We start from the raw sequence: 20,078 nt of genomic DNA, 5'->3' as shown, positions 1-20,078 counted from the left end.
GTTTACAAATTCTGTTAACATGATATAATTAATTTCCTGAAATGCTGAGTTGATTTAGATCACTGATATTAAGTAGTTAGTTTTCTTTATATCAAGTCCTCATAATACTATGTGCACATCATGTTTTGTGGGCATTTTGATTTCTTTGATGGTATTAAAATATTCACTACTTTATTTAATAAATATTTATTGAATAGCTGCAACTCATAGAGTACTATTCTAGATGCTGAGGATGCAGCTGTGAAAAAAATTCCTGCCCTGATGGTGCATCTTGGTGATACTCTGAGGACCTAATAATGATCTCAGAATGTAAACAGGACTTCTTGTGATGTTACACAATTTATACAAAAAAGCATTCTTGCTATGTAATAGTCATTTCATGCCTAGAGTCAAAACTTTGGTATACCACTTTTAATTAATGATAAAAAGCACATTTTACCCTTACTTCTTTAGACTATTTATCTTTAAAAGTTATCTTTATAGTCTTTTTTGACTATGTAAGTATAAATTATTCATTCAGAACCAAGAATAAGACCTAAATAATTCTACCATAAAATTATTTCTATTGTGGATACATAAATATTTTTCAAATAGGTCAGATAAATTGGTTTTGTTCATATACCAAATGGGTTTGTAGCATACTCTAAAATGTTTCTTAAAAATACAATATGCCTCTTCTTTTATATTGAGTTAAGAGATTTATTTTTCGAAGATAAGAAATAGCATACTCATTTTGGTACGCATTTAGCAACTCATTAGTATTAATAGAGTCAAGTAATAGGAAATTTACCTATGTACATTCAGTTTCATCTCACAAAGAGTTTTATAATAGACAAGATAGCAAATTAAATTCTAAATAAATGTTTACCAAACATATATAACATTAAATTTTAGTTTTAATATAATTTCTAATTTAAAATATAGATAAAATCACAACGAATCCCAAAATTGCTGAACTGATTGCAGAAATCTTGGGTCCCAGGTCAGGGACACTGGGCTCCTGTGGAGGAATAAGATTGGTTGCTTGTGCAATATTAGAAATTTTTGAGGTGAGATTGGCTTCATTGATGGCTTGAATTGCAATATAGAGCTTGGTGCCATTTTCTACTTTAAAAGGTTCTGGTTTAAATTCAAAATTTTCTGTTGAGCCAGCCTCCTTAGGTATCAGACTAGAAGTATTCACTAATGTAGCATTGTCAAAATGTTCTTGGAGCTTCTGGAGATGCTTGCTTATTTTTATAATGTAGCGGTTGGCTGGAAAACAAATAGACATTTCATGTATATTAAAATCACTAGATGCCATATTGCCACCACACTGCCTTATGTTTAGGGCCCTATCAGAAAGGTATAGTATACTAGGTTTTGCTTATGGAAATCTCAATATTATCTGGTTATTCCATCTTCTTTATTTTGAGGACAAATACGTGAACTTTTATCTAGTTATGTAATTACAAGGAATTTTATTCAAAATTATATAAAACTATGTAACTAAAAACAGAATCTAGATTTCTTTTTAGAATAGAAATATGAATGGCTGAATCCTCTTTTAAGTTAGAACAAAGGACACAATAATGTTAAGTATGGTAAAGACATTTAGTACCCCACATCCGTATTATTTCTCAGTAAGCTGAGAGATGGAGTAAAAGGAGGGGAAAAAAAGAGAGCAGATAACTAGACAGGAAGACAAGGATGAGGATAAAGAGCAAAAGGAGGCAGGGAGTCTGGAATGTATACTAATTTTAAGTGCTTGGGAGTTAGGCAGACTTTGATTGATACCTTAATTCTACTACTGTCTAGCTGTGTAACTAAGAAAAACTTATTTAACCATTTTTTACCTTCAATTTTCTTATCTATAAAATATTCAGTCAGTATATTAATTCAACACGTATTTACTGAATGCCTACTAGTCTAGTGGTGAGAATTATATATGACATCTAAAACAACATACTTTTGGAGTGTCAGGGTACTTTCCTTTTCCAGACCCCTCAGGGTACACCCACCACACCAGAACCGCACACTGTAATCTGTCCCCTGCATACCAACTCTGTGTGCTGTAAGTGCTCATTATTAACTACCCGGTACCCACCAGCGTAAAAGTGTCTCTCCGTTTCATTCTTTATCCAGTCACAGAGATCTCCTCACTTTGCTTTCTCCCACCTCCCTAATCTTCTACCAATGAATTTCATGTACTCCCCCTTACATATCCTCCTTTGATTCTCATGTATGAAATGAGCTGTAAAACTGCCATCCTCTGGAGAATTTTCTCATCTGTTGAGCTTTTGCTTCCTGGCAATTGTCAGTTTAGTGCAAATAAATTTATAAAAATTTTCAAAAACAGAATTAAATGTTTATATAGATGCAGAATTAGTACTACCCATGTATCATGTGCATCCATATTTTTGCCTCAAAAATATGAGTAAAAAAGTGTGCATTATACACTGCAAAATATGGTAAGTAATTTATTTGATTTATATAGACATTCATTTATTTTTTTGAATACCGTTACTACCTACTTTTTCAATACTAGAGGGCGGTATTTGACAGCCTCTGCAACCTCTTCTAATTTGTTACAGAGGAATGAAGATTAGATTTCACCTAGTTTAGGCATTTGTGGTTCAACACAGTGAAATTCTTCCTTTCTCGGTGTCCATATGCAATGCATTCTTCCTTCTTTTAGTCTGTATAGTCAGCCTGAGGGATATTTATTATGAACCCAATCTTGAACTGAGGAGTTGGTCTTGACTGAATGGTAGTTAGAACTAAACAATTGGTCAGGTAATTTCATTTTAGATGTTTCCAGTAGAAGTATTAGATTTTTTAAAATTCTGCTTTATATTTAAGGGTCACAACATAGAAAAATATTGTATTTCAGAAGCTGTGTGATGAGTTTTCCACACTGCAGTAGAAAAAGCTCTTCATGATTTTTCTGTATTTTCTTTGGCTTTAGAATGATTTTTTCCGTATATAATGATGATAAAAAGAAATAAATACAGCTTTGAAGAATGCTATGTGGGGAATGTAAGATTAAAAAGCATCTTTTCTATTGAGAATATACAATGAGGGCTTTATTGTAACCCAGGACAAGGAGTACTGAATGTGTGGCTTTCCAGCACTGACAACCCCTGAGATATTGTGTATATTGATGATGCATATAGTAGTTTTCATTTTTCCATCTTTAAGGGAAAATTGCAAGAGCGGCTTTATCTCATGAGAACCTACTGGTCTAGTACAATAGTTCAATGTGGTAGGCATTCAGTACATACCAATGAAACTCAGTTAAATTTAAAGCAAAGATAAAAAGTGATTTAAACTTCTGGAATGAGAGCAATTTATTGTAAGAAACCTTGAATGAATGAGATATTTTGGCATTGAACTTTATTCAAACTTCATGGCCAAATCTCTCAAACTAGTTGAGGTGTTTTTGTTGTTTTTGTTTTCTGCCTGTGATCCTCTCTCCTCATGGAAAACCTTCAATTAACTTGGCTGACTTCTCTCATTCTTCAAGTCTTAGGTCAGAGATAGACCTCCTTGGGAAGCCTTTTAAGATATACCCTGTGGTTCTAACTGACAACCAGGAATTTGTGGCCTTCCAATGTGCTGCCATACCATTCTGTGCTTATAATAACATATCTCATCACATTCTGTAAAATCATTTGTTTACTTGCATAAATTGTCTTCTGCACTCAACCAAATGCTGAAAGTAGGCATTGTTTCCTAGCCACCTAGTATGTTTGAAAATTCAGAGTCAATGAATGAATGAAATTGTACAAGTGCAGAAATACTTAGAAAAAAAAATTTCCTTGTTAGGGAAAAAAGAATGCAACAGAAAGCTATTAACAATCTTCTCAAAGTAATTTCTAGGACGGTTCATATAGTGAGAAGCAGTTGGGCCCAAAAGCATCTGACAAGAGTGGGTTAGACTTGTAAGTTATTAAATATAGAAAAAATTTGGAACAATTAATACTCTCTTAGAGCTTCGGTTTTCACCTGAAAAATAGCTGAATAATGGCCCTTAGTAGACCCTCCACACATGTTATTTATAAATAGGCCATTAGAAAATGCTTAGGTAATGAAAGCCAATGGAATTTCTTTTAGTATTTTTAAAATGTAATATCAAACTTACCTCTTCCTTTATCAAGGACATTGCCAGGGGCAGTCCATGAGAGTTGAATATGATCTTCTTCAAAGTTAGCCTTGAGGTCTGTAATTTTACTGGGTGGGAACACCTGAGCGTGATCACCAGCAGGAGGCACTCCTGTTACAGTAAATGACTCTCCCGAGGTTTGTCTGCTGAAGCCTTCTACTTCAGCTTCTGCTGTGTCCTCTTTGACTTCAGGTCTGGGGGGGTTCCATGTAATTTGACCTAACAAAACAGGAATTCTGTGACATACTGCCATATTCTGTGTCATAGTGCCATATGACCTGTCGCTGTTTTAATATTGACAATGTATAAGATTGCCATAGAATTGTCATAGTGCCATGTGTATTTTTATCTTGTAATCTCCCTTGGAGTTGTGGAGGATTAATATGGATTGATAGCAGACATTGAAAAAGCAATAGCTTTCAGTGAGAAAAAGCTTGTTTTACTGTGTCAGGTTAAAGTTGGTGAGAGACATTATGCAATGAGAACTGTCTTTTAACCTATCTTTAGTACTTTATGGTAAATTCTTTGAGGACAAGGATGGTGTCTTATTTACTACCTCTGTAGCTCTAGCATCTAGCACAATGCTTCCCACATAGGAGGTGCTCAGTAAATTTTTTTCAAAGTAAATGAAATGAACTGAGGGGGATATAAACAGAACATGCTGGAAGCATATCCCAATGCTAGGTCTATTACACAAACATAGTTGTGAAACATGATGATCTTATAACTATTACTTAGGTTTTCCATAGTACATTATATTTTCAATAGTTGACACATATAATTTACTTAAACAAAGGATACATTTCTATTTTAAAGTCACTTACCATTTTCTATGTAGCCTGGTATATACAGAGCTTGGTTCTGTTGCCTTAAACTTATCCTAGCCGTGTTTTTTCTTGCCTGGGCACGTACTTTTAAACTGTATCTACCATTTTCACGGTATTCTGTAAAATATCTTGAGTAGATGCCGTCATTTTTGATAGTATCAGCACCTTGATATTGAAATGCAATAATTAGCCATTCAAAAGAGTGAAAATGGCAATCCCAACTGCTCACGAATATTAGTGGTAACAACCAGTTTAGGAGAGAGTACAGAACAGTGTTTTAAGTACATGAACCCTGGAATCACTCTGCTTCGGTTCAGAGCCTGGTGTGGCCACTTGCTGACCCTTTGGAAAAGCACAATTCATATTAAGTATTCCATTAGTATTAGCTATTACTATTTCATAAAGAAATCTTAACAAAATAAGGAAAATGTAACTAAACTAGAGAAAGGATATGCAAAATAATGACACTAATGAAAATAGAGAAAAATTCTACTATTAAATTCCACTGGAAAAGTAAACTTATTCATAAAATTTAAAGAAGATAAATGTGCTCATGTCTATGTCTAGTCATGGTAACTGAGTAAAACATCTTAAAATCTTTAAAATTAAATTTAGTTCACTCGAACAGACAATTCATTAGCATACACAGGAAACATTGACTTCTAAGTGATACGACTCAAGTAGAATTTTAAGCTCAGTGGAAGTTGATGCAGATTCTTATTACCTGCACCATTGTCCCAGAGTTCCAAAATTACTTGATGTCCACCTTCAGATTCTATAGTGGCTGTTACGTTGGCTCCCAGAACAGGCAGAAACCCTTGACTGACTCGCGCATAAACAATCATTGCGCTGGGGTACTGCGCTGTTGCTCGACTCATGTGAGCAGTTGCCGTTACTGGGAGTGTGGCGGGGCTTCTTGCTCGAGTCGTCACGGTCACCGTTAGTGGTTGAGAGTTCACATGATTGTTTAGAAGGCTGTACGTCCAAGTACCTGTCTGAAAAAAAATCTGTTTGAGAGATTTTGTAATATTTTCCTACTCCATTTGGAATGTAAAATTATTTAGAAATTTAACAGAGTAATAGCAACCATTTTAATACATGATTTTATAAGGTAGTAAATAATATGGATATGAATCCCTAATTATTTTATTGGCTTCATTTTTATGGCGGATGATCTGTTGCTGTTTTAATATTGACAATGTATAAAATGTTATCTGTATTTTTTCTCAAAAATGATTGATAAATCATGAAAAAACTGAAAGAATATTCTTACCTCTGCAATACCTGGTATTTGAAGACGGGCAGATTGAATATTTAGTTTATCTTCTTTGAAATCTGAGGTTTTATATTTCTTTCCTTTTGGATCTCGGAGAAGAATTTCTGGCTTTTTTATTGTCCAAGTGACAACAAAGAAAGTGTCATTTCCAATTGTACTATCCACAGGCACTGTGCCATTTAGCCATTCCCTTCCTGTAACAGTCAAGGCTTTGCTTTCCAACTGTTACATAAAACAAAAAACACATAAAACTGATTTGTTATTATAGTTACTAGAATTTCAAAGTTTGGTCAGTTCAGAGGAATTCTAAATTTATTTTTAAGGTTTCAATTAAAATACCTAAGAATTATTTTAGAAAAGTTTGCAAATAAAAGGCGTTTATAATTATAAAGAATAGAAGAATCAAAAGAAAAAGTGGCTCTAAGAAAAGTGGCTGAATATGCATAACAGCAAATTCATTAAGGATGTGTTCCTTCTTCATACCTGAAATGTTTTCAGGCAAAAGTGTTATTTATTAGAGAAAGAAGTTACTTTGTAGTATGATAGACATTCACTACAAAGTGAAAAGGCACAAAATATTTCTGAGATGCTGACCTGAATAGCCTGATAAGCGATACTGCCAGTTCTTGATGAAATTCTACTGAAAACATCAATGAGGCCATTTATGTCCTTTTCATGGGCAAAAAACTGAAGTCCTCCTAAAATGAAATTTTATTTAATTTTGTATGTTAATTGAAAATGGCAAATCATATTCTGATTAAAGTATACTTTAAAATATACTTTAAATATATATTTTTAATATACCTTAAAATATATTTTAAAATTTAATTTTAAACATAAAAAATGAATTTCCCAGAACCTTAGGAACTTTTAGCACATCAGTGACCAAGATATAATCCTATAAGAAATAAAACCTTGCTTAAAATAAGTTAGAATGAAGAAAATTTAAGGAATGGGCCAAATTCTATTTATTTATTTATTTCAATAGTTTATTTTTTATCCTACTTTTTTTCACTCCATTTCTCCCCCTTATACCCTCTTCCACCTCCACCACCCTCTTCCCTCCTGCAGTCATCACACCGTTGTCCGTGTCCATGAGTTCTTTCTCTTTTTTGCTGGAAAAAATATTGTTTTTACATCAATCATTAATGCAAGTGCCTGCCACATTGGTGAAGCTGATCTAATCATTGAAAAATATTGTAAGGGTGAAATTTATGACAATATTTTGAATCAGCAGCTTATATTTTAGTCGTGTCTAAGACATACCAAAACAATTAGAGAATGACAAATTAAAATCAAGCAATAACTAAGTACAGAAAATAAATACCACAGGAGTTAATGCAGAGGGAGATTACTCAGGTGTGAGGAGATGGAAAAGAATGGGTTGCAGAGGGCAAGAATTGGTAATCAGGACTCCAACCATAACCTTGTACTCTCTAGGTTTCCATTTCTTCCTCTATGAAATAGGGCTATCTGACTCTTTACTGTAGGACGGAGCAGGACAGATGCTGAGAAAGAATTTGGGAACTGCAGTTGAGTAAGTCATCAGGAACCATTTGGAAAGAAGTTTCAATTTGGATGTAATGGTGGAAAGTGGTGTGAAGTGAAGCAAGGTAACAAAGGTTGACTAATATTAGAAGTCAATATAGGTAGAAATGGAGAGAAATGAGGGGTTGAAAAGGAAAGATATTAATTTGAAAAACAAGGACAAGGAAGTAACAAAGGTTAAATTGTGGGATAGGAAAAATTTGATCCATTTTATAGTTTAAGGAGAAAGAGCCCTTGGAATGGAAGAGACTGAAATGTAGTGTATTTTCTATTCAAACTATGTTCCAAAGGCTTACCTGTCATAGTTGACAGGGTCTCCAGTTCTTTGGCAGCAGAAGGTCCCAGGGCAATGGTGTGGATGATTGCCCCACTTTGCTTCACCTCTTCAAAGCATGAGCTTATTTGATCATCTTCCCCATCTGTTAGCAATATGATTTCTGAACCAGAAGTGCTCTGGTTACTTTGGATAATTGCCTGATAGTGAAAAACCAAACTATTCATTACAGAATATCATATCTAAGTCAATTCAAACTAAAAATAAACTTCTTCTTTAGTCTTAGAGAAGTCTTTAGGCCAATGCATCTGAGTAGGCAAAAAGAAACTTTTTTTCATTGTCATTCCAGGCTGAGCTGGCATGGAAATGAGTGTAATGTACAATGGTTGTAGACTTTCAAAGATAAGGTGTTAACAGTTCTATTCCTTTCAAATATACTCAAACTACTGAAGAGAGGAAGAATAAAACACTTGGAACAATGCCTAGCTCGTAGTAAGTACTCAGTGGATGTTAGCTATTATTATTATCCCAGGAGACTCTTGGGGCAGAGGTACATGACCCAGGCAGTATAAGAAGGCTGCCAACTAGACAGCATTTGCAAATGTGCAAGATGTGCAAGGTTAAGTGATGTGACATATTCCTTTTAGGCATTTTAGTTGATCACTGAAGAGTCTCCTGATTTGCTGGAAAAAACATTGACCTGCTATAAAGAAGGAAATTCATAAATTTTTCTAGTATTTTTTTTTTGTTTTTTCCTGATTTCTACCAAGAGTATTCACTAAGATCTTTAGTCAAACAAATTGAGGGTAAATTCCGGCTCATCCATTTGCTGAATGGAATATAGCTAGTGTTTAGTCAGTCTTTCTCTCTCTGATACATAATAGAGTTCTATAAATAGCTCTGTGTAGTGATTAACATTTTGGACTCTGGAGTGAGAAAGACCAGGTTTTGTATCCTAGGTCTGCCAATTACTGGCTATATGACCTTGAGAATGATGTTTAACTACCCCGAAACTTAGTTTCCTTAGGTGCAAAGTGAGCATAGTAATAGTACCCAAGTAAAAAAGGAATGGAAAGGGCAAGATAAGATCATGCATGTAAAGCATTTAACATAGTTAATAATGTGTATGTTCAATAAATTTTATTTATTATTATAATGATTATGTAAGTAAAATGTTTATATATTTATATGGTTTAATTACATAAGCAATTGAGAGTTATTTATAGCTTTGAATGTGATTTGATAAAATCTATTCAGCAATAGACTCTGTGGTCAAAATATTAGATATATATCAAAACAGATGAAAAACATGTGTGAACTTAGATGTACAAACATTATGACACATTTCCAGTACGTTCATATTTTAGAAGTGAATAAACATAGTATATATGTAATGAGAATTATAGTTATTATAATAACAGCAATTCTTTCTTGAGCACTTACCTTACACAATTCTCATAATTTTTAAAAATTTTTCCTCTTTTGCTCAATCCTGCCATCTCTACTTCCTCAGCTGTAATTCTCACAATTAAATGAGATAGATACTATTATTCTCCACATTTCCTTGGTTGAGAAAGCTGAGAGTTTCTGTGTTGAGTAACTTGCCCAAGGTTATGTAGCTAATAAATAATAGACCCAGAATCCCAGGTTTGCCTGGGTCCAGAGTTTGTGTGCCTGCTAGAACTAGTATGCTTTACAACAGAAAGACATCATGAAGAAAGGTAAGAAATGGGATTAATTAGTGTTCTGGATAAGAGTAACAATCTCTATGTTTTAGCTGAGTCAATGAAGTGATCAGTGAAGGAAAGCAGTTTACTATTTTTGTGACTTAAAGAATAACAATAAATAGGCTTAAAAATAGGCTTAAATATAGGCTAAATGAGACCAGAGGCTCTCAGTAGCTCCCAGTTTTTGATTTCACAATTTTACTTCATTAAACTTCCACTGTGTGTCTTGGGTTTGATACTGTACTGCTTGAGGAACTACCTCCATCTTTGAGATTGTTAACTATCAATATAACGCAATGAACTGGGTTTTCTTTATCCCATAATACATAAATATTACTTTTTTTTCCTTGCCTAATCCTCTCAATAGCATTTTCTACTCACAGAGATTCAGACTGTGGGAGTGATAAACAAATGGTGAGCTCCTCAATAAAATCATGATGATTATGTAGATGCTGGATTTTTCTTCCCTTACTCAACCACTCCCAGTGCAACACAGAGAGGCTCCAGCTTTAAACAACAGATGTAGGAGAGTCTTTTTTTTAAAAAAAAAATTTAAATGAAAAACCTGTGAGCTGCTGACCCTTGTTCAAAGGTGATTGGACAAGATTAAAAGCGATGTTACATGATAAATGATATTTAGGAAAACATTGTTAAAATTTTACCTGGAATCCTGCTTTGAGTCCCTTGCAAATTGAAGTTCCACCACCAGCTACTTGAGGCAAATTTGCAGTAATATTTTGGTAAGCATTATCATCGGCTATTTTTATAAGATTATTTTGGATTGTAGCCAAACTATCAAATGTGACCATCCCAACCGATGATCCCATTTCAATGATCTGAATCAAGTATAGTTCTGCTGCTTGATTCATTCGTAAGAGACGGTCTTCCTGAAAGAAAAAGATGTTTGAACAATTGCTGAGTCTCCTCAAATCTTGTCATATTGGTGAAAAAAGTTGTTTATGGGCCAGAGATCATGATAATAATTGATTACTGTATTTTAGAATTTAATTCCTTCATTTTACTAAAAATAAGTAATAGTAAAGAAAAATTTTAGAAGTCAGGCATGTTCTACTTGGAAAAGCCTTAAAAATCTATACCTTTTTATGTGACAGTTTTATATTCGGGAATTTCTGCTAAGGTAATATTTAAAAAATGTATACAAAAATGTTCATTGCAACATAATTTTCAGTAATAATTTGAAAATTTCCAAAATATCTCATAACGAGGAGTTATTTGACTAAATTATGGTATGTGCATAAGATAAAATCATTAAAAATTACGCCACGGAATATTTTTTTTCCCGTGGAAAGTGTTTAAGGTATAGTAAGTAAAAATTTCATATTATAAAACAGTATATTAAATGTAATCATATTTTTGAGGAGCAAAAAGAAATACATGGATCAGAAAAAGACTGGAATGACATATGCTCAATGGTGGAATTATGGATAATTTTTATTTTTTATTTAATTATATTATTTCTAGTTTATTAGAACTAAAAATTAAAAAACAAACATTATTCATAATTCAATAACCTTAATATAACACTTTTTAAATATATCTCAGCACTTGTGTATATAAATTACTATAATAAAATGGATTACATTAATAAATATATTTTTTAATTACCTTAGTAAAAGTGAGTCTAACTTGAAATTGTATTTCTATTAGCTTAAATACTTAATTTAAGAGAGCTGACAAATAAAAGTCTTACCGAAGCCATACTTCCAGATTTATCGAGTACCAAGCAGACTACTCGCTGCTTGGATCTGAGCAAAGAAAAGGTAGGACGAGCGGGTGAATTTGCTCCTTTCATGGGAGATGCATTCCGAAAATCCTCAGAGTCCTTGATGACATCCCATGTGCTCCTGTGATCGCACATTTTGTTTTGTAGGTTTGGAGCTTCTGTATTGTGTGTTTCTTCTGTACAAAATTCAGTCACCTCGGAAAATCAATTAGAAGATGATATTATGATGACTGATAAGGCATTACCTTTCTTTCCAAATACGCAGTAGGCTGTTATATACATACTGCACAGATTTTTATCTCCTGACAATTAAAAATAATTTTGCAATCTAACATTCTGACATCCATTTTGTATACTTTAGTGGAGAGGAAGCAAGGTAAAAGCACTAAGATTGAAAAGCTTGAGAACAGATATTCTAACAGCCACGATTGTTACTGACTCTGGGAAATGCTGACATAAATAAAATAGTACTCCTATAAAAGTTATAAAAATGTGGGGAAAATGAGGAAATACAATAGCTTCTCTTTCAGTTGCAAATGGTGAATTTTATGCAGTAATTCTGTCAAATGATGTCTCATTGCTATAGGATCTGAGAATCCTACAAGTTTAAAACATAGGGTAACTTGGACAAATGCTCCCATAAGCTTGTGCAGCATTCAGGGAGGAATTCACCGTGCAGTAGTAAGCTTCAGCTTCTAAGAAATACTTTTATGTGTCATTTCATTTTTTAAAATGTCCTCCCAATACTAAATTTTCAGCTGTAAACTCAGATTTAGAAATACATTATTAAATTTGAATACATTTTCTTTAAGTTTTAGGAGTTTGTTTTCCTTCTGATATGGTTCTGATTTACATTTTCCAGAAAGGGTTGTATGTGTTGGATGGGGAAAAAACTATGGATTTCCATCATAGCAGTGATTCACAATCAAGTCTTTTTGATATGAACACCTATGAGGTCTAGTCTCTTTCCTCTGCCACTGACTGCCACTGCTTTTATTCAGGGTCTTCAGGTCTCTTATCAGCTTTTGGCTGTGGCCTTCCAGCTGGTTTCCCTGCCTCCACTATTATCTCACTCCACTTCATCCTTCACAGTTAGTAGGATTATCTTCCTGAAAGAATTAAGCCAATTACGTTTTCAGTCTGGATCTGAAAAGATATTATCTGAACCCCTTAGTTTTCATCCCAGTTTCTTGTTTCAATTTCATTTGTTGCCTTTTTTTGTTGTTGCTGTTCAGTTACAGTTGTCCTGCCTTTTTCCCCATTGCTCACCCCTACCCCATCCCCCCACTCCCACAGTTAATCCTCCCTCCTTATTCCTGCCCACGAATCCTCTATTTGTGTTCCTTTGCTTGCACCTTCCCTTTCCCTGCTCACCCCACCCCCAGCCTCGTTGTCCCCATCCTCCATCCCCTCTGGTTGATTAGTCTCCACTCATTTTCTGCTTCTTGCTCACCTTGTATTCTTTGCTGTATCACACTCAACTTTTTCCTTTCCTTAGAGTATGGGAAAAACTTTCATAAGGGTTTCTGCTAACCCAAATGGACAAAAGGGAAGGAAAGTTTGTGCAAATTAGAAAAAAAGTACCCCTCATTCTTTTACTGCTATCTACCTGAAAACTGTGTTAATAAATATTAAAATCTTAGTGATCATGGAGTAAATAGTCTGGGCAGTACTCAACTTGTATAGTAATGCATGGCGTTCCTGTATTTTTCCATTCTTTGCTTTTGAAAACCTGTTTCTTTGCCTAGAATACCTTTTCCCTTTCGGCTTTGGCAAATTCATATACTTTTTTTTTTCAAATCCCAGCTCAAACCTCTTATCTTTAGAAACCATTTTCTCATCTTCAGTTGGAGGTGTTTGCTATACTCTCATAGCACTTGGTTTGTATCTCTTTCTATTTTAGATTCATGTACACTTTTCTGGTATCTCTTCCTCTCTCACCTAAATTCCTCATGAACAGATCTCTTTAGTTATTTCTGTATTTCCAGCTCCTAACACAGTGCTGGGCACAAAGTGAGGATAATAAAGTTTAAGGGAATGGAATCTTAAAATTGAAGACTCAATATTTCAGATCATATCCCTCCTGGGTCAAATCTTATACTCTAGGTATAGATGATATGCAATATATTTCGTCCATGTTAGATTAGATAAGTAGAAGTTGGTGTTATTCTGGACAAGATGCATGGTTAAACTGCAGTATTTATCTCTGTGCCATATCTTATGTAATTAGTTGCCCTTTCTATTTCAGCTACATGATCTTCTTCATTACTGTGTATCTCGCAGGTAAGCAGCACAAGTTATTTCCTAACAGTCAAGTGCTTTTGGGATTTGTGGTTTAGCACAAACTGTCCATATTCCAATTGTCCTCTTGTGTAACATGATCTGATGTCTCTCTGGATGCTGAATTCTTTGGCTGGTCTTTGCTGATCCAGATTCAGCAGGTTAAAGTGAATTTTCTTAACCATGTTTCAAATATTTCCAGGAGGGGGAGCTTTATGAGGCTGCAAAATAATTTCAACTTTAATATCAAATTCGCTTCATTAAAACTTTTAGGAAAAAAAATGTTTATATTGTACTCAAGTCCTTCATCATTAATGCCCTATACTTCAAAATAATTTAAAATTTTATTGGCAATAATAGACCTTTAAAAATGTCCATTTATGGAAGTAGTTGTTGCTAGTGATTTGGTATATGAAAATTTGCTTCTTTTAAAGAAGTTAGTCTTACGATATAGAAATAATATACGTTATTTTCACTTGTTTTTGATAGCTTTCATCTGTTCCATGTTTTAAAATATTTTTACTGTTTAGAAACATTTATTAGGTACCTATAATGTTTGCATTAATTTAGATTGGATTTATTATTCAGCGAAAGAAACAACTGACGATTTTCCAAATATTTTATAGATTTTTAAAATTAAAATTTTACTTTTTACTCAGTGTGCTAAGCACTGTGATAATACTTTACTTATATTACCTCTCATAAACCTAACTACAATGATGCTGTGAAGTGAGTCTGATGACTGCCGTTGAAAAGACGAGAGAACTACATCTCAGATTTAGCAGCTCAAGCACAGTGACACCTTGAGGCTTGAGGATGACAGAGTGGGTTTTGATATCACATTGATCTGCCTCCAAAGCACTTGTTCTTATGCACTGAGCTTTATACATTGAAACCAGATATTTCTGGTCAAAATTAACTTTGGATCTTGAATTATCATGCTGTTAATTTTTAATTGGTCTGCTGGGTGACTGTGAAGTTTTTTCTTTAAGTCTGCTCTGTAGAGACAGAACCATATATGTTTTCAGAACATCATTTGCAATAGGTTGGTGTGCTATAGTGTGAGGACTTTCCCAAACTACAGAATGAATTACTTTGCAGAAGTATTGTGACTAACACTTAGAAGAGAGGATTAAAAGTAAGGTGGTAGTTTTAGACACAAGTCTACAGAGTCAAATGAAGAAAGGAATGTTATAAGAAATTATGTGACGCCAATGAGAAGGGCACAATTCTACATCTGCAGAAAAGAAACAGGTCAACAAGAAAGGATGGAATATTTCTCAGATGCTCCCTGACACAGGCTGGAGAAAATGGCTGTTAATTGAGTAATTTCCCTCTTTTCTTCTGGTGTACAGTTTCATAGTAGAAAATCCAGCTCCCTAATCAATTTTTCCCAAAGAGTTCCTTTGTGAGACTTGTAAAAGAATGCACTTACAGAATTGAGACTTTGCATAAACATTATGGATTCCCTTGCCGTCTGGGATTTTTCTGGGATGAATGTACATTCTGCTTCATACAGCCCTGTCTGTGAGTCACGTCTGCATGGCCTTGTTATACAGCTCCTTCTCTGGCATTTCTGAACCACATTAATCCCCGTAATCTGAGTTGAACATCTATGATGAAAAAATTAGATTACATTTATAAATGAAGGCCAGAGAAATAATGAGTAAAGACCACCAACCTAAAATCTTTCCCTCAATGATAATTGCTATTGGTCATGTACCAAACATTTGAGAGAGTAGGTTCAATGTCGTACCCTTATTTATCACCAGTTTCAAAAAGAACAATGATGTCAGTTCATATTTATTAGCACTCATTGCTCACTAATGTGACCAATAACTCTCTTATTCCTGTATGTTAAGAGAAACTCAGAGGGATTTTGTGAAGATTAAATGTAGTAAGAGATACAGAGGAGTTGCTTCCTCATAGGGAGGGGAGAGTCAACATCATGATTAAAACTATAGGGGACCATTCTGCGTGGCAGTGGGAAATGTAACCCAGCCCCCACTTGGAAAAGCCAGTGGGGATCGAGGTCCTGCACACAGGACCCACGCCCATGGATAGGGTCTCCTGTGGGGAATCAGGCCTGCATTGTACCTAGGACACTATGAGGCCTGCTTTTGCTAAAACTCCCCACCCTGGATTGGGCAGCAAGTGCTTACTGCATATCTTTAAAGTAACTTCCTAAAATCTGAGCTAAACATCCCAAGTATGGAGTGTAGCCAGTTCAACCACTTTTCCCTTTACATTTGCAAATATCCTTCTTCTTTGAGGTAATTAGCAACATCTTCTCCTTTGTTTTCTGTAAAAGGTAACCACCCAAAGTGAACCTGTGCATAGTAAGTGAGGACCATCGTTGATGTAATGTACCTAGAAAAACAATAAAAGCCTGTCCAGGCAGGGGTGGTGGCCCTCTCTCTCACTTAGAGAGGGGTCATACAGTCCCTTTTCTCCACAGGAGTCTGTGTAACTTGTCCATTGCAACCATAACACATGGACCCTGTTGGCCAGGGTCTGCATCAAAAGCCTTCTTAAATTTCTATGAATGGTACACACATACAAACATATATACACACACATCTATATTGTTATATAGATGTGTGTGTATATATGCTATATCTATATTGCTATAGAGATGTGTGTATATATGCATGTATAGCATACATATAAAATCATGTGTGGTCTTGCATTTACAGCATATTTCAATTTACAATTTGAAAACCACTGAGCCAGACTGAAGAGTAAATGAAGATAACCCCTGTATGGCAATGCTTGTGCATTCAACCGTTCAGTCTTTATGGTAAGATAATTGTCAAGTACCTGGCAGCGAATGGGGACTTAGGTATCCATAAAAGATTCCCAAGAGCTCCTGTTTATCTGCAGAATTTACTTCCATTCTGTGCTAATGTTAAATTTCATAACATTAGTCCACTTTAATACATTTATTTGTATTTCAAGGATTCCCAATTTCTGATTGCTCTTGATTCCAAGGTTGAATCCCCAGTAGCTGGACCTATACATAGTGGAGTAGGTTGGATATCGCAACTAACTGAGCATTCAGCCACTGAGACAGACTTTCTTTGCCTCGTATAAAAAAGTGAAAAGTCATGGGTGAAAAACTTTAAAGACAGATTTGTTCAGTACAACAATACCTTGTTGCTTCAATAGCGTTGCGGCTGGAAATATAGAATGGCTGGTCCACATTGTACTCGTCAAATACTCCCCATCGGAGATGGGCCCACTCATGGACAAATACTCTGCCTATGAGAGAATGTTGCCACTTATAAATTTATATTTACAGTGTTATAATTCAGTTTTCTTATGTTTTAAGTCTCCCTGCTCCATATCCCTGATGTAACTGAGTCAAGGAACTCTAGAAATTGACAACTTTCATTAAGCCAAATATGTTGAAATGAGCTAGTATCAGTAAATGACTAATATTATACACTCATTGAAGAATAAATATAATTAAGTTGAACATGAATAGTATATTTCCAGACAAAGGTATTAATTAGTACCTATTTTTCTCTTTAAAAAATCTTTTACAATACCTTTAATCACAGTGTAATATTTTTTTCCAGAGTAACTAAACATAGAAGTATAAAATAGAAATCCTTACCTCGGGATCCATACATAGGCAAATTATTAGTCAAAAGAAAGTTTGGAGTAAAATGTATGTATTGTCCTTTTTCTCCACATTGTCCATATTGAAGTGTGTAGGGATCATCTCCATATTTTAGGTAAGGGTTAGCAACTATGACATCTGCCTAAAAGTCAGAATAAACAAGTCAAGAACAGATCTGAAGAGCAATATAAAAAGGAATTTTTTATTTAAATTAAGGCAAGGAATATTACTAATTTAATTATTAAAGTAGGATTAGTAATTGCTTAAGTATTATGAGTATGAATTTTTAAAAAGCACAGAAGAAGGAAGAAACAGTTTAGGGACTCGAAAAATATCCTACCTGGTCATATGATTCTTGTTTTGGCATTAAGTACTCAGACTTTGACTTCCAGGTCATTGGAATTAAAATGCTTACACTCCTGAAATAAAATCTTCGTTTGGTTGCTTTAAATAGGTAAGTAGAAGCTTCGGTGAGCATTTCCTGACGAAATTTAAAATACCTTGTGGTAACAATTTTGTCATCATAAAAGTGAGTATACATACAAGAAGCAGCAAAACCAAGTTTGCTTTCCCCAACTATTTTGGCAAAGCTTAATTGCAAAATATGTTGAATTTTACTATATCTCTTTAGTCCTTGAACTCCTCATTTTCATATACTCAAAAAGCAACTCTATTTTTTTTTTAGCTTATATGGTAAACCTGCATTCAGCATTATGGTTCTGAGATGGCAGTGAGGGTGCTGGGTGAGATATAAAGGTAGTTAAGACTGGGAGCCTGTTGGTAAATTGCTTATCAATCCACTGAAGGTGCATATAATTGGGTTGGGAGCTTAAAGTTTCATAGTTTTTGTCCTCCTCATTTTATTTCTGTTATTTCTATGTAGCACTTTAATATGTACTATCTTCCTTGAACCTCCAATATCTCCATGAGATGGTCAAGAACAGAGATTATACCCTTGTATAAATGAGAGAAATGATTTGTTGAGCTCTGCAATAAATGGCAAAACTGGAACTTGAAACCAATGAGATGTATGTATTTTTGTTTCCATTACTGCTGGTAAAACTTTGCCTTTTATGAACACACTCCCTATGAGAAGATAACAAAATAAATCTAGCAATTTTTTCAATTAACAACTGAAAAATGTATAAGATATTGAACCTCTAGGACTTAAATGTTAGTTATTTAAACATTATGAAAGTAACTCTATAAAGATAAAATTTGAAAATATTGTCCACTAGCTCTAAGGTCTTTCTGTTAGTTTTGCAAGTTGAAAAAACTATTAGTAATTTGGCCTTTAAGTAATTCATTAGGGGAATGACTAATACTGTTAATGTATAATAAATCATACTTAAACTAAGCAACTATTAATCTTGACAGTTTAGAAACGTACTCTGTCAATTATGAACAGTCAAAGCAACTTTGGAAAGTTGTAACTGTGAGCGTGTATATGTGACTAGACAATCAACATGAGCTGAAAATACATATTGAAATAAAAATAAGTAGATAATAAAATTGTCTTTCTTACCTTTATATTTTGAATGAGTTTTTCATCTTCTGGTACACTGGGGTTAATTGCAATGACAATGCCATCATATCCATTATTATTCAAATTTACCTTTGAACTTTTCACTACAGGCAAGAGATGTAAAGCTAGGAACAGAGTAACAGTCAGACTGTGCACCATTTCTGCGTGGTACATTAAACCTGTTGGAAATGTAAGGAGAGTATTTATGTATCTGCTTAACTTGGGAATTTGACTCTAGATTGAAATATTTGCATAAATATAATACATTACTAAAATATTTAGATGAACTTCCTTATCTGACTCATTCTGAAGATTTAGTTGTTAAATCACCATGGGGATTATGATGAACGCATCTGTTACAGTTTCTAAAACAATTTAGGTGTCAAGTACTCATTGAATGGAGCAGCTATTTTTACTGTGTAGACATTGCCCTCATTGCAATGGCCCCTCAACTTCCTCTTCCTCCTCAATCTGTTTACGGAAAAGCCCTCTAGGGAAGAATGAAGAATTGAAATGAAAAGCACGGAGAAAGAGCAGATGATCAGAGGGGAGAGGGGAGGGGATAATGGGGGAAAAGGGTGAAGGCTTTACAGGAGATGCAGATCCTGGCCCATGGGATCTGTGTGTTGTGGCTGCAATGGACAAATTCACACAGACTACACAGTCCTGTGCAGGAAAAGGGACAGCTCGGCCACTACTCAAGAGGAGAGCACACAGACCCTTGCCTTGACAGGCTTCTATTGCTTTTCTGGGCACATTACATTGAGAATGGTCCTCATTGACTATGCACAGGTTCACTTTGGGTGGTTACCTTTTACAGAAAACAAAGGAGAGAATGTTGCTAATTACATCAAAGAAGAAGGATATTTGCAAATGTAAAGGGAAAAGTGGTTGAACTGGCTACACTCCATACTTGGGAGGTTTAGCACAGATTTTAGGAAGTTACTTTGAAGATATGCAGTAAACACTTGCTGCCTCAATCCAGGGTGGGGGAGTCTTTGCAAAAGCAAGCCTCATAGTGTCCTAGGTATAATGCAGGCCTGATTCCCCACAGGAGAACCTGTCCATGGGCGTGGGTCCTGTGTGTGGGACCTCGATCCCCACTGGC

The 20,078-nt window shown here is 34.7% G+C and overlaps 1 protein-coding gene across 1 annotated transcript; it reads right to left on the bottom strand.

Annotated features, from left to right (window-relative positions):
- Positions 1-675: 675 nt before the first annotated feature.
- On the bottom strand, positions 676-19,160 carry LOC123480259 (calcium-activated chloride channel regulator 1-like). Its single transcript, XM_053919989.1, has 14 exons — positions 18,971-19,160; positions 17,786-17,926; positions 17,440-17,587; positions 16,973-17,081; positions 15,256-15,433; positions 11,508-11,735; positions 10,459-10,683; positions 8,092-8,269; positions 6,842-6,945; positions 6,245-6,469; positions 5,696-5,966; positions 4,969-5,136; positions 4,124-4,363; positions 676-1,254 (listed from the first exon to the last, which is right to left on the bottom strand). The coding sequence occupies exons 1-14, from the start codon at positions 19,142-19,144 to the stop codon at positions 914-916; spliced, it is 2,730 nt and encodes a 909-aa protein (XP_053775964.1). The 5' UTR covers positions 19,145-19,160; the 3' UTR covers positions 676-913.
- Between the last annotated feature and the right edge of the window lie 918 nt (positions 19,161-20,078).

The sequence above is a fragment of the Desmodus rotundus genome, chromosome 3 (assembly GCF_022682495.2).
Source record: "Desmodus rotundus isolate HL8 chromosome 3, HLdesRot8A.1, whole genome shotgun sequence".
NCBI classification, from domain to species: Eukaryota; Metazoa; Chordata; class Mammalia; order Chiroptera; family Phyllostomidae; genus Desmodus; species Desmodus rotundus.
The sequence above is the reverse complement of the archived record's forward strand: the minus strand, read 5'-3'. Positions and strand labels throughout refer to the sequence as shown.